This window comes from Dunckerocampus dactyliophorus, chromosome 14 (assembly GCF_027744805.1).
Source record: "Dunckerocampus dactyliophorus isolate RoL2022-P2 chromosome 14, RoL_Ddac_1.1, whole genome shotgun sequence".
NCBI lineage: Eukaryota > Metazoa > Chordata > Actinopteri > Syngnathiformes > Syngnathidae > Dunckerocampus > Dunckerocampus dactyliophorus.
This window is the reverse complement of record NC_072832.1, coordinates 13857502-13882618: the sequence shown is the minus strand read 5'-3', so window position 1 is coordinate 13882618 and position 25117 is coordinate 13857502. Positions and strand designations below refer to the sequence as shown.

General features: G+C 39.3%; 1 protein-coding gene across 6 annotated transcripts in view; it reads right to left on the bottom strand.

The window, feature by feature from the left end:
- The window catches only part of slc35f3b (solute carrier family 35 member F3b), a 63706-nt gene extending 43406 nt beyond the window's left edge, over positions 1 to 20300 (bottom strand). For all 6 annotated transcript variants that reach the window (XM_054798511.1, XM_054798512.1, XM_054798514.1 and 3 more), the window contains exons 1-2: positions 20114 to 20300; positions 18997 to 19211 (exon numbers count right to left, since the gene is read on the bottom strand). In XM_054798511.1, the coding sequence (XP_054654486.1) occupies positions 18997 to 19211; positions 20114 to 20211 (313 nt within the window). In that variant the 5' untranslated portion in view covers positions 20212 to 20300. The remainder of the gene's footprint in view (positions 1 to 18996; positions 19212 to 20113) is intronic.
- Positions 20301 to 25117: the final 4817 nt, after the last annotated feature.

Below are 25117 nucleotides of genomic sequence, written 5' to 3'. Positions count from 1 at the left end.
CGGCTATGTTTGCACAGGGAGCGCTTTGGGGAAACGCTGTGCATCCATATAATATCTCCTCTGTAGCACAAAAATCCCTTGAATGTTGTGTATTTCCATGCAATTGCTCTTAAAAGCATAACCTTTCACAACTTCATACAGACTGCTGCTTTTCAAAGAAGAGACTTTCTCTAAAGTGCAGCCACTTGTTATAAAGTCCAGAGGCATTTATGAAATGGTGTCGCACTCTAATACTTGATGACAGCTCTTAGGAGTCGCACTCCACATGTTGCTAATACGAGAGGGCACTCCTGCAAGAAGAAGCATCATCCAGACTCTCTATTTGGACTTGCATGGTAAAAGTGTTAATAATAAAACTGATAGATGTGACAGTAGCACAAATTCTAAGCAAATACAGCCGCTCTAATAACACCTGTTATTAACACTTTGGTCTACTAATACCCTGGTTGAACTGACACCATTCATTCTTCTCAGTTGTCAAATGCTGTGACTCCTGTATAGCAGCTATTTCTTCATCAATAAGTGCCACGAGCTCCCTCTGCTGTCCGGTCACAGTACTGCTTGGCTGAACGTGACAAAATGTCAACATCACTTGCATGCAGGGGTGCCGCCAGGAATTGATGAAAAAAATAACACGTTGCCCCAACCTCCCCTCCTTTTTATTCTCTAATAATTAGCTATTTTTTGTGGAATTGTCCTAACTCCGCTCGCCGCCATAGCACACCTCTGCTAGCATGTGTCCAGTTTATGTCTTTTTACAGTCTTAATAAAAAATATAACTATAAAAATAAAATATAATATATATAAAAAATATAGTCGATTAGACTAGATTTTTATTTTATTTTCGCTGCTAAAATCATACCGTTTGAGGAGTCAAATTTGGGACCATAATAAATCAAATAGAATATTGATCAACCTTTATCTCTCCCACAAAAGTTTCCTGTCATGCCTGATTTCTGCCAGCAGGGTGCACTGTGAGCGCATTCAGACTTTTGAGTTTGCTTAAGAAAAGGATGAAAAAGACAGACAGATGCCACTTTTCTTTGGCATCGTCTGTCACATGATGACAGCGGAAAAAAAAGAAAAGTGTCCCACATAGTTTAATACTAATTGAAACACACAGTGTAAAGACATACTGTATATGCCCCCCACATACATTGACGCACAAATGGAAGTGGCACACACTGTGGTTGCTCTTAAATTTGCATATCTCCACCTCTATTTTTTTTCAATCATCGCCCTTTGTTGTAGAAAGAAATATGAATTGCCATTTTTGGTATTTTGAATCATAAATTTTGTTAATATAGTACGCTCTTACAGTGGAACATACAAGCCACCACATAACTTTTTACAACAGAAAACCAAAAGCTCTTTCGTACCAAACTGAAATGAATATTTGTATAAAAACTGTGCTGGATGTACTGTATTGTTATAGTAAAACACCACATGGGTTCATTCATAAAGATAACAAGTAAAGATAACTAAAATAGGGGTGCCCATTTATTTTAATGTCACTCCTAGGGGACAGAAATTTATTTCTGTATGTTCAGTTTTCAAAGTAAAGGCTCTGAAATGGAACTCCACTTGAAAACCTGTTATCGCTCTGCTTAGCTAACAAGTAGAGATCAAACATTAGCGGGATAGGAACAACGCTAATAGTGAAAGTTGCCCCTGCCACTTGCACCCCCCTAGGGGAAGCATGCCCCACTACATGAGAAGCACTGCCCTAAACCCATCCATCCATTTTCTCACGGGGGTATGCTGGAGCCTATCCCAGCTGACTCTGGGCGACAGGCGGGGTACACCCTGGACTGGTCGCCAGCCACTCGCAGGGCACTGCCCTAAACCAATGGTTTTTGCTACCTCCCCCTTCCATGATGGAAAGAACATGGAGCTTCTACTTACAGGTAAGTGGCTTGCGGCGGATTCAGCAACGGACTTTTTTATTTGAATGGTTGGTTTGCACATTTGCATTTATACAATTATTTCATACATATTTCAAATATATATTTATAATGTCATTTTTTAAAATGAAAAATCTGGTGTTCCTGCGTACCAACAGATGGATCCTGTGTGCAGAAAAACTCAAATAAGTCACTTCCTGTTTTGGTATGTAAGCCAGGTTTGTGGAAAACATTTGAGGAATGTGTTGCTGTTGGATTTTACTACATTGCATCAATTTATGCACAGCTTGTTACACGGGCATACAAAATAGTCAATTTATTAGTCATTTTAAATAGTCATTTTCGATTCCAAGGCTGAGGTTAATGAAGAGGAAAAGCAGCATGCATTTCATCAAGGTTTCTTCCTTGGATGTATGATTTACTGCCCTCCAGCAAGCTGGCATCGGTTCTCCCCTTCTTTAGAAGGGATGTGATGCTGAAAAGCTCAAGTGTCACACAGGAATTTGATATAACCGTGCAGGCCTCGAAAACTTTGCTGAACTTAAAACTGACCAGAATACAAAAAAAAAACAAAAAAAACAGTGAAGGTCCTGACTCACTGACTGACTCACTCCTCTTGAAAGAACAGAATCTTACCCTATCAGGAAGGTCATATTCTCTTTGCCATGGAGATGGTGCAAACAAATACCCCGTGTTCAAAATGTGACTAGAAAATTAGTGCAATACTTGTGAGACTCAGCCAAGTTTTGGTCGATCCTACTAGAGGCTGGCCGGCAAATGGGGACTTTGCCTTTTGTAGTACCTCATTAGAATTTCATTTGATCATTTGAATCATTTGAATGAGTTCAAACAACAATGCAAGAAGAGACAGCCACGATTCTTTCTCAGCAGGGAGGAAGAGTTGCTCATTCGTTGCCAGATAGGATGAAGAGGTTAATTTTCTGCATAATTGTGGTATCACTGAGCTCCAGAGCTGTTCATTTGTGTCTTTCAAGTTCTCAGACGGGCCAATGCGTTCAGGCGGGCAGCTTTCTGCGCCTATCAAGCTGTTGTCTGATCACTGCTGTGCCGAACGCTTCAACCAAAATAACAATGGGTGCTTTGGACTCTTCAAAAACATGTGTGTTGTATCATTTTATAACTCTTAGTGCTCTGACTTTTGATTTTGTCTGTATGGTGTGTTAGTGCTTGTGAAATTTCACCACCCAAAGTACAGTCATCCTTCATTTATTGCAGTTAATTGGTTCCAGACCCCACAGTGATCAGTGCATTTTGATGAAATAGGATTCCTTATTTATAAGTGCAATATTTTCATAGAGCATAGAAAACCTGTTTACAATCTTCTAAATAACATTTTTAACATTATTACAGCCCTCTAGACATGAAATAACATTTGAGACATAAAATAGACATCAGTGTAACTTAACCGACACCTAGTGGCCAGTGTAGAGTACTACATATTGATAATATGTTTTTGAACGCGTCTTCTGAATGCCTTATAGAAGTATTTTCGTTCATTTAGGCATTTTTATGCTTGAAAATGCTTACTGTACGCCACAAATATGTACAATTTCTTTAAATATGCATATTTTTTTACTAATAATAGGCCGTAGGCAACCACGAAACAGCGCTGATTTATTAGTTAATTTATGAAAGTGGGCCGCACGGTGGCCTAGTGGTTAGCATGTTGGCCACACAGTCAGGAGATCGGGAAGACCTGGGTTCGACTTTCTGTTGGGCATCGCTGTGTGGAGTTTGCATGTTCACATTTTGCGGTAGCACACCACATCGATTCCTCCCCATAAAATGTCACCAAATGTAAATGGCACAGTTTCAAAAGTACTGATTTGGCACCTCTATCCGATAATATGTAAACAACACCCAACCCTACTTTGGAATAAACAAGGACAGAATTTGAGCCAGTCCCTCCGCCAGGTCCAACTTTGGTAACCTCTTTAGTAACCTCTGACCATACCATACTTTTTTTCTGGATGAACGGATAAAATTCCCCACAGATACACTGAGGAAAGTCTTCCCAGACAAAATTACAGTAGGTGTCAACTCCATATTGTCTTCCAATTTCACTTCCTGTGGCCAGGTGTCCCAATACTTTTGACCGTGTAGTGTGTTCTTTTGGGCGTAACAGTTTCATGGAGCAACCCTGTAAAGTCAGTACTCAGTACGGACAAGAGGCCTGTGTGTTGTCTTGATATGAGCAAGCATTCCAAATACGTGGTTGTTTGGTGGGCTGGGGGTTGTGGACCAGTCAGCCGCCTAAGGGGGTGGGGAGAGGACGTCCAAGAATGACTGTCAGCTCACATCCATGTCCACAACGGCTTTAATAGTCTGATATCCTAAACCCATGGTGAACACTTAGCGTGCTGGGGGGTCAGAATAATGACTTATAGTGGCATGCTCACATCAGCTCACTGTGGCCATATCACAGACCTCCTTAACATTTATTTATTCACTATTTATGTTGCATGCAGGGGGGAAACATTTTCAAATTACAACAATTGTTTAAAAAAACAGTGCATCCTTGGTGCTACTGCTAGCACGTTCTAGTGTTTTCACCCTGATGTTTGTTGGCAAACCAATCGGCAGAAAGCGTGTGTACACTAATTCCTCCCTTTTGTTTACTGTAACAAAAAAGGGTCATCCATGGTATGGTTCCCATGACTGCACGTGTTTGTGTAAGACAACTCAGTCTGTCCCTGATAGATAAAGCCACAGATAGATGTGGCGCTACTTTTTACATTTTGGCTCGTGTCAGACTGTGCAACTTTTCGTTACAAGTACAGTAGATGGGTTAGTAATAATATATCATAATAACGCATTATTTCCTTTAATATGTCACTCTGTAAAGTTGTGGAATTGTTGTTTATGACGTATATTTTCTCACAGGCAATTCGTACTGTTGATAAAACATTTGCAGCATTTCTTGATATGCTGGCTTTTCAACTGTATTAAAGAGCTGCATTTCTTTACTGACGTATTAAACGACACTCTCTGTGACCGCACACCATTTTCGTTAAGGTGCTGAAACCAATGCACAGAGTGAAGCCTCTTCCTGCCTGTTTGGAGGCAAAAGACAAGGAAAGCAGACGTAGGGAAATCTGGACCAGTCACAAAGATTACACAGGCTAGCAAGCACTGTGTAGCCAATAAAATGAAACAATAGAGTGAAGTGAAACAATAGAGAGAGAGCCAAAGGTAGCATCTTCTCATGATTGAGCTTGTTTATTAATCAGAGAGGCTAAAGCTAACCGCTCTAATCTCCCGACTGAGCCACTCAGCACCATGACACGCCTCCTGCTGGCGTAAGCATGTCATTACACTGTCAAAATGAAATAGTCGTTCTGGCTCTGTTGTGGTTCGAACATCACTCCTCACTGTCGCTTTTTTCAGAAATTAAATCATTAACAAATGATTGCTGTTTTGTGGTTGACTATGGGCTAGTATTTGTAAAAAAAAAAAAAAAAAAAGAATATTTAAGAATTCATCCATTCATTTTTCTATGCCTCTTGTCCTCACTCGTGTCATGGGGGTATGCTGGAGCCTATCCCAGCTGACTTTGGGCAAGAGGCATGGTACACCCGGGACTGGTCGGCAGCCACTCGCACATGTTTGCACGCTTGGGGAGAACATGCAAACTCCATGCAAACTCCACACAGAGATGCCCAAACTGAGATTCGAACCCAGATCTTCCCGATCTCTTGGCTGTATGGCCAACATGCTAACCACTAGGGCACCGTGCGGCATATTTGAGCAAATGTTACGTATGCTTTGCTTAAATTTAGCATTTTCAAGCATAAACATTTTCTAAATGACCTAAAATTGTCTGCATTCTTACTGTTTTATTTCTGTTTTCTCCTTAGTTATGGTTTCTGTGCCCTTATTTTGTTATACTTCCTGTTTTGTTCTGTTCTGGTTTGTATTTACTTTCTTGATACCACACAAGTGCCGCTAATTTTTGTTTCTTGCTGTTTAGTTCAGTCGGTGGCTTTATCCAGCGTCGGAGCATTACTGGATGTTCCTTTTTCGCTTGCTACACGTCTATTGCCAGCCTGCATCTCATTATACGTGCCTTCTGCAAGCTTCCCTGCTTTCTGTTCTGCCTTTTGCAGTATTATCAAAGACTTTTACCCGCACTCGGACCCTGTCTCTGCATCTTGAGGTCATCGCCGACACCACAGCATGCCACCTCATAACTAAAATACAAATACAGTTAAAGGCAATACGAGATGTGAATGAACTGCCACTAGGTGTCACTAGTAACACCACCAGGCGACGACAGGCTTTTATTATTTTCTAATTATTTATCTCACAACAGTCACAATATTACCATAACAATAATAATAATAAAAGCCATTATCGTCTTAATAATAACACGGGCTGAATCCCTGACATCACTTCCTGGCCACACATCCGGAAGACGTTTATTGAAACACACACAAGCATGCGTCTTATTTACATGTTAAATGACTTACTTTCTCTGATTATATCTACAATATTGGGTAATATTAGTGTAAAGGTGACTATAAGGGTGTTATTTCATGTCTAGAGGGCTCTAAAAATGGTCAAAATCATATTTAGAACGTCATGAGCAGGTTTTCTTTACTTTAACTACAAAAACATTCTGTTTATTAATATCAAATCCTACTTGGCAAAATCCTGGACCCAATTAACCGCGATAAACGAGAGATTAATGTACAGTACATGAACAAATAGGAGTTAGTAAGGTTCAATTATTACAGGCAGCAAAGGAGAGGCTCTCCCTCCCTGCACATCACTGTCTAATGATCATACAACATCCAGGATATCTGTATTGCATTTATCAAAACATATCTTCTTAAGTATTTTGAGCACAACCCAAAGGGGGTGTCAAAAATTATACAAAAAAAAAAAAAATGATACAATACTGTATCACGTTGGGAACCTTCCATCTTTTAACAATGGCAAAGCAAAAAAACTTCTTTACCCAAATGAAATTAAATGCACTCCTTGGTGGAAACTACACTCAAGCGCCATGTTATCCTCTTGGTTTCACAAAATGCTTCATTTGGAGGGCCATTTTAGTAAACAAATACAAAAATCAGCTCTGTTTCTCACTGCCCTCAGGCAAAGTAAACCTCTCCAAATTAATCTCCAGGGATTCACATCGAGCTTACTTGATGTTTGATACAGCTCCCGCCAAGCCATTCCTCTCTTCCATGTCTGCGTCTGATGCTGTCTTTTAGAAGGAACGCAAAATAATAGGTAAAATATTTGGTATGAAACGGCGTGTGCATTCTAGTGGCTGGCCAGACTCACAGTTTCTAAGTTGTTAGTCAATTGTTGTTAACATGTTTAATTGACAGATGTTATCTTAATATGAACTTCTCCGATCATTTTAGTGATCAGAACTCAGAATTGTAGCATTAGCACCAATGAGCACAGCATGAGAGGTGTCCAGGCTGGTCCACGAGTATTATTGATCAGGTGATCCAGGGTTTCCACGGCAACCTCCTTATGACCATCCAATGCACCATTCAAAGAAACCAAACATAAACATAAACATACAACATAGTGCTGCTTTTATTCATTACACACTCCCAAATGTGTTGCCTGTGCTGTTATTTTTCTAACAAATACACCACATGGTGGCGCTGTTATTAAACCCCAACTTTGGCACCATAAGTCAGAATTTCTGACACCTGAATTGAATTTCTCACACATTTCACACCCACTGTAACTTAAGAGTCGTTTGCTCGATCACCATGAAATTGAGCACATACCTTTAGTGGACTCACAAACACATGTCTGTAAAATTGTTGTAAGATTGGTTGAAAAACATGGCCGCCATCAAGCAAAACTAATTTTTTCAGGGGCACAGGTGAGTCTCCATAAGAGGTCTGAGTCAATTCATAGTAACATATCAGGATCTCTCTGGTACTTTCAATGAATACTTTACTTTACACACAATTAAATGATTACATTTGTAGAACAATCTTACTTCAGAGTTTACCGAGTATTATTTGAGGGTACTGGCAGTACAAGGAAGGATCCACTTGAATATGAACATCACAATGCAACCTTGTTTGTGTCATCATCATTTAGCCAACGGGATAATGTATCAGGTCTAAAACAAACATGCATTAGTCACCATCTATTTACCGTCTGCCTCTGGCAACATGAGTCACCGCTGATAAGAGAGTGAACCCTGGAGGGGGTTCACTCATTGTTTGTAATACGTTTACCGTCTTGAATCGAATAGTGTGAAATCCTGCTCCGACATGGGTCGCTGTGATGAGAAGCCTACAAAGCAATAAGCTGGTATTAACATGCCCTGCTAGGCCACTTAATTGCTGGCGCAACCTCATTTACACTTTGCCCGATGTGCTCCCCTGTGCTGCTCTTCTGTGTGGCCACACTCGATTCATTATGTCTGGGTGGGAATCTTCAAATTAACACCAAATGAAAGGAGGTGATAGGGTGTCTGCATGACTGAGATTGGCATGAAACAGCATTTCTATTAGAAGAAAAGTGCTTACCGAAATCTAAGCATAACAAGTTTCAATTTACTTTCTGCTGCAATTAAACCAACATAAAACATAAAGAGGCTCTGCTGTCTATCAGTGATATGCATTAACAACATAGTCCAAATGGTCTTCTAAGAATCTTCCCTTGCAGCAGCCCTTGGCGCTCTGCTCCACTTTGGGTGACACTCGTTTCAAAGACCAGCCGTGAAAATACATGCCATTGAGGTCCCCTCTTCAAAGTCAGAGAGCTGATTTGCAGATCCGTCACTTCAGTGAGCACGAGCAGGTGTGTGATGATCTATGCATCGCTCTCCATTATGCATTTGATGTTATGCAACACAAGCTGCTTCGACTGTACCAGAGATGGACGAAATGTCCATGTAGGTTTTCTGCATGTTTTTACAAACATGGCATTGCCTCTACGGTATAAAAGCACTACCAGTGACAAAACTTTACCACATTAACTCAGTCGATGAATTGATCGTTAATGATAATGTTCATTTCATGGAATAACTGCTGATTTCTATTAGATTTCTTTACTATGATTTGCTATCGAGCAAAATACTGTGCACTACTGTACTGCAACCAGCAGAGGCGCTGTTGATTCCATTTCAAAGCCTTTGCAGGCAGAGGAAGAACAGCAATGTTATCATGAATTAAATAGCATTTGATGTTTAATTGTTCAAACGATAGTTGTATTATTCTTGAAATAGAGATACAGATTTGGAAGAACAGACTTCCAATTGAATATAAAAATAATTCAAAAATAATGTGGGAAATGTAGAGTCCATCTCCAGTAACATTATTTAATCCTGCTTAGCTAATAAGTATTTAAGTATGAGTACATTTAAGTATTTGAAGTACAGCAGTATTGCGTATATAAGGATATGCTAGAAAGACCACCATTGTCTCCAAAACTCTGATGTTGTTGTATTCTTTTTGCAAGTGGTTCCAGAAAAGACAAAGCATCATCTCCAAAGCCATTACTACACAAATATCCCCGAGCTGGAAAAAAAAAGGATTGCATGTGCAAATGATCCAATATCTCCCAAACTCTTGCCATTTTCATCTAATGTTAAATATGCAATGATGTGCATGTCCTCCGGGTATGGCATGTTCCGTATGTTATGCAGTAGAGCACTAAAACATGAATCAGTGTTTTAAATATGTATGCATAAATACTGCCAGAGAAAAACTGCTGATGCAGTACTTTTTTTAATTACTTCTACAGTATCCCCTAAGAGGAGTGTGAGCATGCAGGCATGAGCGTAGTGTCATGGCGACTCTGGTCATGTGGATGATGTGAGTGAGCACCAGCCAACACAACAACTTTTTCTACACAATGCATGAAGAGCTTTCTCTTCCAGCTGAATGCACACCGTGGCAGGTTCACATCACCAGGAAATAAAGCGTAAAATGGTTGCTTTATTTGCTAACTCTATCATTGTACCGTAGCTCTATGTTTGCTTTACAAATCCATGACTTCAATGTAACACGGATCCATCTGTGATATTTTTCTAGCTACTATATTTTAACTTAATTACCTCTTTTTCCTTCTGTTTCAGCTTTTGATTGACAGCATTTCCCAGGATGCCGTTCCACAACTCGGCACTGTGGGTACAGAGTGTGAATGACAGCAGAGAAACGGTGTGAGAAGATGTGAGTCTTGTTTTTACAACACAAGGGAACATCTGACACCATGTCGTTGATCGGAACAAACCAATCTGTTCTCATGACAGGTTAGTAGGATTTTGTACAAAAGGTAAATACATGAGTACAGGGGTTTTCAAAGTGTGAGGAGGCACCAAAATACTTCAGGGGAGGTGAGAAAAATAAAGAAAGACATCTGTTTCAAAGCTGCTAAGATAACTTACGGTACTTCCTCCAGTGAGCAAGTAAATTCCCTCCAACTGAATTATATCCCCTTAAGGGAAGTTCACTGTGCCACAATTTCTCTTAAAACTGTAATGTTATAATATAGCATTGACCAACTAGCAATACATAACAAAGAGTCAAAGACAATACAAACACTTCATTATAAATATTATGTAGTTAATGCAGTAACAGAGAGCAACAGAATCCCTAAGATTGTTTTTCTTGGTCATGCCAAGTGGCCAAGCCAATCAGAAAAATTACCATATGTCAGTTGCACCCACCAGGTTGTTTGAAAGACACTGCTGTGCCCCTGGACAAACAGTGGAACACACACAAAATTACTCCAAAATCAGCACTATAACAATTCTGAGACACATTCCTATAAATATACTGTATATATGATATAAATTACTGCTCTGTATTAAATATAATGTATATTTGTTGTCGCTTTTAAATAATATTGTGGCAAAATATTGTGATTTCATGTAAAAATAACACATTTTTGCAATGAGGTTTTGCCCTAGTTGGTGTTCATGCTGTTAGAGATATAAGATACTACAGCAATCCCTCACCACTTCATGCTTCAAATTCTGCATCTTGATTCTATCAAGGTTTTTCAAAACTATACTAATTAATAAATCAGAATCGGAATACGTTATTAATAAAAAAAAAAAATGCACATTTAAGTCAATTGTATGTATTTTGTCAAAAAAAAAGTGAACTAAAATGCAAATATAAGGCATTCGGAAGACGCACTCAAAGACACCGTGATGATATGTAGTATTCTACACTGGTCACTAGGTGTCAGTAATGTTACTGTAATGTTCGGTGAGACACACGAGCACCAGACTTGATTGCCAGAACAACATGCTTTTAATGCAGGTTTGAAATATCTCCCAATAGGCACAAGAACGACTTACACGGGCTAGTGTTGTAACCGTAACTCACGGCAAGCTAAAACTCAACTCTGAACCCCCGACCTCACTTCCTTTCCACCCCCCACTCAGCTTGCCTAGCACCGGAACACATTCACAGTAACAGCAACACACGCGAGCATGAGTCTAGTTTATGTCTTAAATGGCTTATTTTCTGTTAATATGTCTGCTATATTGTGTAATACTATTGTGTAAAGGTGACTATAGGGGTGTTATTTCATATCTAGAGGGCTCTAATAATGTTAAAAATCATATTTAGAAGGTTGTAAACAGGTTTTCTATGCTCAACTACAACAATATTCCATTTATAAATTAAGAATTCACTTATCATGGTCAGGTCTGGAACCAATTAACTGCAATAAACGAGGGATTACTGTACAAGTATAATGTGCTTGATTTTAAAAACTACTTCCTCGCCAGTTGCTTCAAGTTGAGTTTAGATAGGCAAGTTCCAATTTTCAGTCAAAGTCAGTCCAACCCTGGCAGGACTGTCACAGCCAGGTGCAAATGAGCATTGATTCTTTCCAACATGTTCCTGCAACCTGGATTTCACGATGACCAAACCCTGAGCTGAAATTAGAAGCCAAACTCATTTCATGCCTCGCCAAGCCCTAAATTTGCATCATAGGAGGGTGCTAGATTTGTTATAATACATTAGGAAAACAACAAAGACAAACTTTCTCTTGACAGTGGACAAACCTGTAAGGGGAGCTTAACACATTCATTATCGACTGCATACTGTTCAGGGTCACAAAACGTTTAGGCTGTTTGTTGACACGCCAACAGTGTTTCAGAGCAAACATGCACACACTATAAAGCAGCTCTGACTGTGCAAGTTTATGGAAAACGGCACGGTTATTGTTTGGTGCAATCTCGCTACCATGGCAACAAGTACAGGTCGATTTTCTTTCAAATCTGTTTTGTAGGGTATCTCTACTACACTTTCAATGCAAATGTCATCAAGCAAAGCCTGCACTATTACAATACACAGAACTTTTTTCAATGGCTTAAAGTGCTTAGCAACCTGCAATTAGTTGCAGAGGGCATCCATTATCATGCTAAATTAAAAGTGCCTGCTTCACGACAAACAAGCGTTTGTTTTACTAATAATATTAACTGAACCTGAAACAGCATAACGCTATTTATTTGTCACTTGATGATTTATAGCAATGTTTGCTCAACTACCAGTGATGATGATGCCACACAGACAAGCTGCTGTAAAAGTTTCAGGGAAACTTGAAGTCAAAACAGGCATTTAGATCTTTGGCTTTTGTCTGATTTAACAACAAAAAGGAAAGACACCTTTACTCTGTGACCTTTTCATTGACATCCAACTACAAATTGAAAGCAGTGGAGGTGTTTTACTGCCTGGTCTATCAATAATAGTATTTGTGGTAGGGATATCCCGATCCGATCTTCGGGATCGGCTGCCGATCCGCTGTATTTGTTAAGCGATCTAGATCGGGCCGATCCGGTTGCCGTGTCACGATCGTAACTGTGAGCCAAACTCCAACATGGTAGGTGCAGTAATGCGCCTCAAAGCTGGTTGCCACCTGCAAAAGAAGAAAACATAACACTTCCACGCAGACATGTCCGCGATGTACCGTGGTGAAAGTTAGCTTCACGTTGGACGTTGGATATTCGGCTCTGTAGCTACAGCGGTAGTTCCCTCTCACTGTGCCCAGAATGCTGGGACCTTGGAAACTCCTCTGTTACGGAGCGTGAATGCAAGCTAGCTTCCTTCACTTAGTTCAAGCTAGTGCAGCTGTGTGTGCGTGTGTGTGCGCGACTCAGGCTGGATGAGTATATTTTCACTGCGTTGCGTTTTACTGCTTTAATGTCAGGACCATTTTACATGTCCCATTGACGACGCGCAGGTTCTGAGTGAAAAAAGACGAGATGCACGTTTATTCTTAATCCTGTTGCGTATCAACCGTCAATTGACATTCGCAACACCCACAACACATTCCGGCCTTCAAAATAAGAACGCTCTTTGTCACATTTGTCTAATTGTGGAAGCAAAATAAGGGTGTCATTAAAATATCTTACATTAATAACACGATTGGATTGTGACTCCATCTTCCTTAATCACAAGCACGGGCATTACAGTTTGTTGAAGATTTTGTAGCAAAATGTGCTGAGGCTGACATCCCGTTAGTAAAGTTAGCTAAGCTGCATCCATTTCTTAAGTGCTGGACAAAATGGGGCAATAATGTATTGCTTCAATAAATGTAAGGATTTTTGCATTTTATTCACTAACCCAAATAGCGCACACTCTGTAAATAACTTTATATAAAAAATAAAACGGATTTCATAGCGCCCTAAAAGAGTTTATAAAAAAAAATCTTATTCTAAATAACACCGCAAATTGATCTATAACCGTGTCAAATGATTAGTCCTGCCCATTTGTCCCAATTTTACCTTTTATTGGATCAGGGACGTGACTCACAGAGGTTTGTTACAAAAGCCAAACAATAATAAGTTGGAATACCAAAAGTATTGTTGGTCATGCTGTGTCATAAAAAAGTACATTCAGCGATGTTTTGGTTGCATTGTTGTTAATGCTTGAAGAGCTATTTTCATAACCATATTCAATTCCACAAATTCATGTTTGTAACAAAAGCAAACAAAAAAAAAAAGATCGGATCGGCAGGACTATAAAAAAAATCGCTTCTGAAGCCAAAGAAGGTGTTTGTCGATAAAGAAACAATGAATGAAACTTTATTTCTGGCTTAATAAACCTGCTGCCATACTGTAAACGGGGAGATAAAAGTGAGTCACAGAGATTTTGCTGTACGACTCGAGGGAATGTGACTCACCAGCACTTTGAATTCATGAGCAGCATTTTTGGATGATGTTTGGCTCTTTGCACAAGCAGGCAGCAGTGCACTTGTGTGAGGTCACTTCTCGAGATGCTCAGTGTTGGCTTTCTAACCAATAGCCGATTTTACGATATTATTATATTATATTCCAGATGTGACCATGTTTCCACGAAGTAGGATTTAATAAAGGAATATTTTTTAGGTTAGCTCATAGAAAACCTGTTTATGACTTTCTAAATATGTTTAACAGGATTAGAGCCCTGTAGACATGAAATAACACCCCTATAGTCACATTTACACTTCTATTATTCTTTGTTTACGCCACATTGCTAACGCGCAGGCTACGGGATCACTGCAGGGACATAAAAGACGGCCGCCGCTAGCATAGCAAGCTACCGAGCTAACTAGTTCGCTTTGCTAATTTGCATATTCAAAACTTTAAAAGAGTGTTTCAAACGGAGTGGGAAAGAAGGACAAAGTAAGAAACCAAAATCTAACCTAAGCTGTTAATAAAATAAACACATTTTGATATTTTTTATTTTCTATAAAGGCTGTTTTGTATGTATTTAAAGACAAAACTTGTTGAAGATTTTGTAGCAAAATGTGCTGAGGCTGACATCCCGTTAGTAAAGTTAGCTAAGCTGCATCCATTTCTTAAGACAAAACTTGTGTTATCAGTAACAAAGAGTATTATTATTAATTATTAGTATCACATTTCAGCTTTTCCTTATTAAATCACACCTTTTTGCTCTTTTTTTGTTTGTTTAATTTCCAATATAAAAGGAAGCTGTGGGCCGCAAATGGCCGCAGGGCCTCACTTTGGACACCCATACCTTATGAGATTGTTTAAAACAGGGGTGTCCAAACTTTTTCCACCAAGGGCTGCACACTGAAAAGTCAAACGACGCCAGGGCCAGTTTGATGTAAAAAGGTTAAACAAAACTTCCAGTATTACAGACAAAGCTTTGTGTTATTATTTGTTAACATTGTCAACATTCAAACCTTTTCTCTTTACATTGTGCCTTAAGCTTTATTTTACACATTTTTGCTGCAGTTTTTTTTCCCCAGACCACACTTTGAACACCCCTGGTCTAAATGAGGAATGAAGAAATGTCTTGTACTAAAACGTACGTTCGTATAAAAAGTACATTAGTTTAAGCATCCGTGCAAGGATGCTTATTAACGTATGAGTTAGTGAATGATTTGCATTTTACATCAAAAAGTGGAGATGCGCAGCTTTTGTTCCTCAAAGCATGCAACTTGTCAGTGTTGTGTGTTGCCAGTGTTACTGCTGCTACTACTACTACTACTACTACTACAGTACTACTACAGCAACAACTACTGCAGGGTAGGGAAGTGATGCACATGCACACAAAACATGACGTCACACACATTGTGTGCTTACTGAAGTAAACATGCCCCGATTTGTGCTCTCCTTGCTGCGTTTGTGGCAGTTTCAAAGATTTTGTGCAACCGGGGTCAACATTTACTTAACCAAATTATTTTTTGCGAGGGAGATCAAGAAGAACGAGGGCAAAAATTTGGGCAGTTCATGACTAACTTGCTGCATTGTCTGTTCCGAGGAGCATGCGGGTGAATGTCGGAGCCAGAGGTGCTGGGACACCGAAGTGAGCCGCGTCACTGACAGATTTTGAAAATCATTTTCAGATGACAAAAATAACTTTTGCCTACTGCTGTGAGTACCTTTCCCCAAGTCTTGGCAAAGCACGCCTTTCCATGACGTTGCCTATAGGTCAGATACCGTATATGCGACATAACCGTTGTACTGTTCACATGGACACGAAAAAATAACATACAGGTCACAATTGAGAAAAAAAATCGGGCTTGACGTCAGGTGATCCGAGCTGGGACAGTTAAAAATGGATGACTGGCCCAATTTCGCCCGTGGGCCGTAGTTTGGACACCTCTAGTTGAAATGTACAACTTCTGCATACAAAACATATTCAAACGTGATGTAATAAAGTATGCAATAAAAGGACACCATCAGCTAATACTATTATAGTGTAACTACTAGACATATTATAGTAATATACAGCACAGATCCTGGTATGAGCAGGCTACCAGTAACAGACAACTTTTAACTAATAGAGATCAAGAGCAGGAGTTAACAAAGTTTCCGGATGGATATTGAAATGATGGAAGGACATTAATAAACATTCTAGATGGAAAAATCATGTTCTCCTGCCCACATTAGAAAAACGGGACCAAACAACAAGACCAAAATATTGGCACAATTTCAATGCAGCACACGCTCCTATAACGTATCACGCTCCAAAAATGAAAAGAATGAATGAATCATGTTTACAATTGTAATTTTAAAAATAACAGCAAGAACGAGCTGCTTTTTTAATTGCTTATTTTTCCCAGGCTCCCACTTGTCAAGTTGAATTTATGTTTTGGCTTTTGTGGTAAATACAATGGGACGTCTTGCATTTGTTGAGTGACAAAGACAAGCTACAGTAAGCCAATGAGTACACCAAACAATAACAACAAAACATGTGTTATCTCATGATGTCTTAAAAGTTGGTATTTTCTGATCTATGCCTATGAAGATTCTCATCCATCCAGGTCATTGTGTTCTCAGGGCATTGAATCGATTGCAACTGGACTGTTTAGGTTGTCTTCGAAGACGTTCCGCCTCTCATCTGAGCAGCTTTATCAGTTCATGCTCAATGACCAGGCGGGACAAACACCAGTCAGACTAGATAGGACAGCTCTAGTCGGAGTTAAAGTATATTGTGATCATTTTCGTGTATAGCAAAGCTTGTACGAAAACACAAATGCACACAGTAACGTGATTAGTACTATAACACATATTCCACATATTCTGTACAGGCCGGGGAATGTTAAAGAATCGAAGCAGCTGCACTAATTAACATTAAGGGTCACCAGCAAAGAAAAAAATGGTGCAACTGTTTTGAGTACAAGAGCCCTAATAGCAAGGGTGGATTTTATCCATCGTAACATCTGGCCAGAATCAGAGAGTATCAAGTGTTAAACCCCGCCCCCAAAATGATGCAAATATCTTGTGATACAGAGAAAGAAAATATGTGAGAAGAAGATAAAAGCCGCGTGGCCTTTTTCTTCAACGAATCAACTGCTCGAAGCGCCTGCGAGGCAGAGCTTTAGCTTTTTGATTCCACACGCTTCAGTGAAACAAGCACTAACGCTGCCGTCTGCAGCAAACTAAAGCAACTCTGATGCTTTCCAAAGTAATCATCAAAGCCAAGCATGGTTGCAAATCTTAAATTGGGGAACACACTGCCGAGTTTGAGTAGCATCTAAGTATTTTACATCATCAGTGTCCTACAGGTCTATGCAGCACCAGGAAGAAACTCATGGGTGTGCGACTGTCTTCATTTGGGATCCAGTGAACATACACCATTTTGTTTTTATGTATTTTAAATACACATGTTCAACTTTCGTCGTGTTATATTATATGGTTTAAAAATGACTCTCTTTTCAGTAAAGATATTTGAAAATAACACATTTTAGAGCTGTAATTATATTACTGTGAAACCGTCAAACCATTATATTTTTGCCCAAGGCGATCATACCATCAGAATCTCATACCGGTCCATGCCTAATGTACAGTATTCATACTGGTTACTACTCATCAGCAACCAGCAGAGGGCACCATCATTCAGACCCAACAAGGTTTGCTGAAGAACTCAAAACACATTAAATAGGACAAGACTACAAAACGACCAAAGAAGTTTTACACATCGCAGTAGTATATTGCTGTTGATAATGCTGACATAAGTTGTTTTTTTTGTTCACTTTCCAAAACGCAAAAATACAAAGGCGATTTCCAAATGCAGCTATCTGGATAAAGGTAGGCGGTAGTCAACAAAGTCAGTTGAATACCTCAAAAATCAACAGGTACACCTTTGTCAGCTCAAAGGTGTGGAAAGGACCTGACCAAAATACAGTAGATCCTCGGTTTCCGTACTCCCTGGTTCTTGTAGGATTCGTTTTTCGACGAAAATTGCCACAAATATGTCTCGGTTTTTGTACTTTGTCTAGCCTATCATAAACAGTGCGTTTAGAGTTTCCTCACATCCTCACATTGGTGAATCGGTTTCTGTGAAGAATGGATGTTGTTCTTTCAGAGTAGGGACACGATCGACAGATTCCAGCCAGGGAATCCTTTAATTATCTTTATCACTGTAAGCGTGTGTGGGCGGGGTGTGGTTTATTTGTTCATAGAACACACACAGAACAATGAACAACTCTGCATCTGTCTCTTTCCTTCCTCATTTCTAGCATTGCACTGTGAGGTGATTAGGCATTCAAGCACACTGCGTATTTTTTTTGTGCTGGAAGAATCAGCTTTTTTTTCCATTTAGGACGGCTGCAAAAAAAAGTTGCAAGTGCCAGGACTTTGATAAAAGAACTCATAGTAAAGCAATACAATTTGTTATGGGGAAAATGTATTCAGTTTTCATACGTTTCTGTTTTCGTCTGAACTTTTGGAACAGATTAACGACAAAAACCGAGGTTCCTGCCAATTCTCTTCTCAATTTTTCACATACTTTCCCTGATTTTTGGAGCTGCCACTTGTTTAGGATTAAGAGTGTGTATTCTTCAACTCTACCAGTTTCATCCTGTCGAATCGGCTGCACCAGATATGTCACATGATGCAGGAAGAGAGTACTGCTCGGAAGAAAAAAGCAGCTCAACTGAATGGAAAGCAAAAATGGATGCACCTGTTGCAAGGTTTCCCTGCCGACTTCTCTGTTTATAGCTGTACCGATGTCATGCTGCAAAAGGTCAACTGGACCGATATCGGCAGCTTTATATTCTTGCTCAACAAGTTCAGAAGAACCTCAACAAGGCAACTTCCTGACCTCTCTTCGCCACGAATAAGCCAGCGCATGGCCTCCAGCATCAAATATTTACCACTCTATCGACTCACTCTTGTAGCTGGCACTCCAAGGTTGATAGCCGTAGTAGCCAGTGATTCGCAGTATTCGCTCCTCTATGGATGCGCTGTTGATGTCCTCAACTGAGCGGGAAGACTTGAGGTCCTCTTTGATGGCCTCGTCCACCACGAGGTACTTGAGCTGTCTGAGCTGAGGGCTGATGTCAGAAAGCCTTCTGGGGCTCACTTCGGGCGATTTGCGCATCCCGCTGGGAAGAGAAGAGGACAAAAACTGGAGGTAGTATAGTGGTGACTGTGAAATTTGGACGAGATAAAGCTGTCTGCGGCAACAAGAGAGCGTTAGATGTTTCACAGATCAGGTCTTCTGCCCCTCCTCACATGTACAGTGGAGGAATCATCATCCTTCACTGGTCCTGCCTCGACCCAGCCATTGTATGATAGACATTAAGTACTCGTGATTGGTGTTGCAAGCATTACATTGACCTACTATGGATGTGCAGCTCTGAGAAGCTTCTAGAGAACTAAAGAATCAATCATAAATGATAAGTAGTTCACATATTAGTGGCAGCTCTGGGCTACATGGTCATATAATGGGGGTCATTGAGTTCACCTTACATGCAGAAGCACATAAATCTAATTTCCTGATAACCAAGTGAGGTTGTTGTTTTTTTCCTAGCAGGTTTCATGAGACTAATACAATAATAGTGTAAAAAAAAATCACAATTCTCTTAATATTGCACCAATTAAGCTGCAAAGGATCCTCATATATTTCATAAAATCAGTTATGCAACAAACACCTTCTAGCCAACTGCTTAATTGCACATACATTAAAAATAATACAGGGATGTTTCTCCGTAGGGAAAAACACCCCTTCTTATAACAAGGTACACCTCAAACGAATCACATTTAACATCCAGACAGATTTAAATAAAAACGAATTAAAGTTAAATAAAACATAACACTATTATAGCATTGGTTTAAGATACGTGTACAGGTCTGCTCCATAATAATAATGCAAATACTCCAGATTATGTTATACCGTAACACTGCATATTCTGTTTAATTCTAGCGCTAATAATACAATTAGCAGTCGCGTGCAACAGGTTAACTCGAACCATGCACGTTTAAAAAGGTAAATAATTGAGCTTACATCGGCATCAAGTTAGTCGGAGGTCCAAGGTAGCACATACAGTCCCGGTGGGGTCGCCCGACCAGGTCCCACACGGTGCCCTCCCCATCCCCGTACATCCTTACAGGGGCCAGTGCACGGGGCTGTGCCAGTCAACAGTCAGCCTCATGGAGGAGACTGGAGTGAAGTAACACCATCCTGCAGCTTGTCACACCCGCAAACATATGCCTGACCACTTTACTACACACTCTTTCTACTCTCAAATGCATGCGCGCTTGCTGGTACACGGAAGCACTGCTGCAGCGCCATCTACAGGCTTTATGATGCACGAAAATAACTCTGCAATTGTGAAGTACAGTAGTGGACCGAACAGAAAAAAAACTCACAACAATGCTCAGTTTTATTTGTTTTTAGTCTATGACCAAACACATTTTTTTTCTATTTAAAAAAGGCATTGTGTTTGATACCGCTCCTTAGATTGTGCTAGTTTATTGAATATCCATAGTCATTATTCAAATATTTAATATAATGTAATGATTTATTTATTTTTCTCAACAAAAAAACATTACTTTTGAAAATTGCCAATGATTACTATTATTTGGCCTGTAAAGCAATATCAGCCGACAACTATCATCTGCCTATATCTGTTCTATTGTTTTTTTCTGCCGATCATGATATCGGCGTGCAAGTGATACTGTGCTCCAACAATGGTTTCTAAGGCAAATACCTTAGCCCGACTGTGGGAATATAACATTTTTTAGCAGAATGAACAAGGTGAGCGCATGAACACTGACAGCCGACACCGACAGCGGGCAATGGAGCCTTCGTCCCAACAGTCAACACTTACTGAGGCGTTTGGTCAGCAAAGTAAACATAAACAAAATAGTGCAAAATGGTGCACATTCAGAGTGCCGTTCGCTATATACTGTATAATACCCAATGTTCATTGTTTATTCAAGTGCAATTTTGTTTACAGAGACTTGATACTCCATTTTATTTATTATTGTGTTTATTTTTGTGTGTGCTTTTTATTATATGTCTATTTTTTATTGTTTGTGGTTATGATTGTGCTAAAAGAGACTGAGAGTCCATTTTATTTGCATTGTTTTTTTTCCTTTTTTTGTTTGTTTAATGTATTATGTTGTTTGTTTAATTAATCTGATTTAAAAGCTCTTGACATTCCAATTACAATGTTAAATACTCTTGAGAAATTAACGTTTATTGCTTTTGATACAATGTACTCGTATTATTATGCCATATAAATAATGGAAAAATGGTCTAAAAAAATGTTGTCAATAATATCGATTATCAACAATAATTTGTTATCGTGACAGGCCTACACAATGTTCATTCATCACACGAGATGTGACATGACATTAGTTTGAGGGAAGTGCTTCTAGATTGGTATCAGCTGATATTAGTATTGGTAATGAAGTGCTGGACAGTATTGGTACAGTAGTCACTTATTGCAGTGGGATTTCTTATTTATAAATGGAATATTTATGCATATAGTTACACATAGAAAACCTATTTAAACCCTTTTAAATACGTTTTTATTATCAGAGCCCTCAAGACATGAAATAACACCCCTACAGTCCCACTTGTCTTACTCGTACCACCCAACATCCATCCATCCATCCATTTTCTATGCCATAGTAGACATAATAACAATAAACCACTTCAGATACACCTGTAGATAAGACTCGTGCTTGTGTGTTTTGCTGTGAATGTGTTGGTGCTAGAGGACAGGAAGTGATGTCAGCGGTTCAGGGGCCACAACAGTAGCTTGTGTTAGGGATTATTGTGTCTGTTGCAAGACAATTCAAACCTCCAATAAAAACCTGTTGATCCTGCAGTCAAGTCGGTCTCACCGAACATTGCAGTAATATTACTGACACCTAGTGACCAGTGTACAATACTACATATCATCACAGCATCTTTGAATGTATCTTCCAAATGCCTTATATTTGTGTTTTAGTTCATTTATCCATTTTTATGCTTGAAAATGCTTAATTTAGGCAAAAAATACATATTTGCTGAAATACGCAATTTTTTTTGACTAATCAAAAAGGGAGTGACAAGGGACGATGTTGGATATTGGTAACAAACCCAATATGGAGCATTATTCTGGGGTTATTATATGTAGAGGTCATTGTGGCATATGTATTATTTGTTTTGTTTAGTGTATTAACGAATAAAAGTATTCAAATGATTAAAAAAATATATTTTAATGACACACATGTAATTGTGTTTTTCAGCTTTCGCACATGATGACACACTTGAGCCTCTCTCCCCTTAAAAAAACACAATTTTCAGACAGGCTCATCGTGTTTCCGCATGTCAGGATCCATTAAATACACATAAGGTGCCATAAAAGGGGATTAGGTGGTACAGTTTTCATTATCAGAGCAAAAAAACAAAAAAAAAAGTGACGGCCAGGAAATGTCTTGAAATAAATGCCTTCAAGATATGATTAAGTTTCCATTTAAGTTTTTTCCCATGTTCCCACTGAAGTTGTTCATCAAATATCAGTGAGTCATTGCTGTTTCTTTTATTGCCAAATAAAAAGTAAACTTTTACATGACTGCGCTGTGCGGACATAAAATATTTTTTTAATGGTGGAGAATATTAAAAATTGAACCAAGTGTGCTTGAGCACATCTATCATTAGATTTATTACCGCTATCCAGCGGTGTTTTTTATTTTCATATGAGAAAGGAGTTATTGGCCTAACAAACACTTACGTGGGCTCTGATGTGCTTTTTTTTTATATTATAAATGATACAGACAGACGCATAATGACGATGTCATTTGCTGATGACATCACATGTTTGTGCAGTCACTTGTTACTAGGCAAAGTTTGTAACAATAAAAATACTCACAGCAGCAACACTATAATGACTGTCAGACAAGTTCATTTCCATGCATTCATTTCATCATCATGCACTGCTCTGTATTAAATATAAAAGATGTACAACCGTACAGACTGGATTTCAAAAATTTTTTTTAATCTATGTTGTCAGTTTGACCGGTCTTCTGAGGAAAAAGTGTAACTACTGACTTAAAAGTACTTTCCAATTTATATCATTGGTTTCAAACAGTGGTGTGCAGTCAGGGGAAAAATGCTGTATTTTGGTCATTTTATTACCGGAAATTCCTTCCTGGGTTCATTTATTTCACATAGCAACACGGAAACAAAAGCTACACCGAGCATTAACTTTTCCTAACTCAAAAACAAACACACGATGTCTAGCATTACCTTTCCGTAGTGGCCTGAGGCGTCGTGAGCGAGGCGCCGTGAGCCGGTGTGTAGTGTGGCTAGCCGATGTGGTGTGGCGAGGTGTCACTACGCCAGTAATGTCGTTCTTCGGCGTAACAATGTTGATAACAATAATAATAACAAAGTTGCTGCAGCTTGGTTAATATGCAGCTCACATTATACGGAAATGGAGAGTTGTTGGCAGTCCCATTGCATCCCATTACATGCATTTATAGCTGCCTCTTTTTAGCTATTTTTATCTCTTTCGAACACACAGAAAAGAGAGACATATGTATTCATGTCTCACAAAAAGATTGTGGAAGATGGGCAAAATAAAACAAAAAAGTGCAATTTCCTATAATCCAGTGTCAGTCAATACAAACAACACACGAACAAAACAAGACATCTTCATTTTGTGTTATAGGTGACAAAACAAATGATTCTACTATCATTTAATATATCTCATTATTCATTTGTATTTTATATTTAGAATGTGTTGATGGCCAGTTAAAAAATGAGCTGCATACTTTGGACACCTTGCGTTAAAATATCAAGGCTGACCTCTATGACCTTAGATCCTGTCTTCACTGCTATGACAGACAAACAAATGCTAAAAGAATATTTAAAATGTATAAAAATACATTGTACTGTTTTTGAGCATTGTGTTGAATCTTGTCAAAACATCATTGTTTTGTTTTGCCAAAATATTTCTGTTCAAAAACAAACTGATTAGCGGACAGTTATGACTCAGCATGAATTTGATCATTCAACATGAACATGTCAATAATAATACAGTAGTTTTAAAGTACACTTTAAAGCTGAACATATTCCGTTCTTCTTTAGCGCTTCCTCTGTGACCTCAAAAAGTCACACATGCGTGCCGTTGTTGTCTGACTAAAACAAAAGCAGTCATTTCCATTATTTCTCTAATCCTCTGGTGTCCAGTTTGGTACAACTTAAAGTACGATCTCGCTCTTCTTCCCATTAATATTTAAATATGTCTCAGCATGGAAACAGTGCGACAAGCTGCTGCTGATTGGTGGATGCAGCAAGAGTAAAGGAAATGGGAGTCACTAAAAATATCCCATTCCCTAAGCTCTGTGCTTAAGGGCTCATGTGCATTGTGCACATTATATCTGTAATTGTGTCTGACTCTTGACATTTGCATAAGCCACAACATGAGCATCCCTTGTATGTTTTGTTGCGTTTTGTCACACAAGATGCTTCGGCATTTCTGAGGAAAAAAAGAGTCCCAAGAGCTTGTGTGATTTCTTGAGGCTGTGTTTGTTATTCAGCTGCCATTATTGGTAAGGTTGAAACACAGCTGGGTGGGATGGTGTGTTGTGGATGGAGCAAAAAGCCTCCATGACGAGCAAAGACTGGCATCTTCTGTTTTTCTTTACTGGCCGCCTTTAACTGCCCTCATTTCCATTCATAGACGCTCCCATTTTAGTTTAGCTGACAGTTAAAAATATATGATTAAAAGCCTTGCCTTGCCTTTCCTCTGTTGTGTCGTTATTAATACCCTAATACCAGAGAAAAGACATAGAGTATGATTGATGACTGAACTATTTGTGTCCAAGAGTCGTAGTTACACTTAAGCTGCACGCAAGGTGGGGGAGAAAAGGCTATGTTTGTGTATTGTTTGTCCGACCACACTGTAGCGAGTAGCTGTTTCCACAATCAGCAGCATGCCCTCTAAGGGCGTCACAGGAGACGAGGGGTGTCATGAGACGAGATGATGCACAACATTGGGTCCACAAGGAC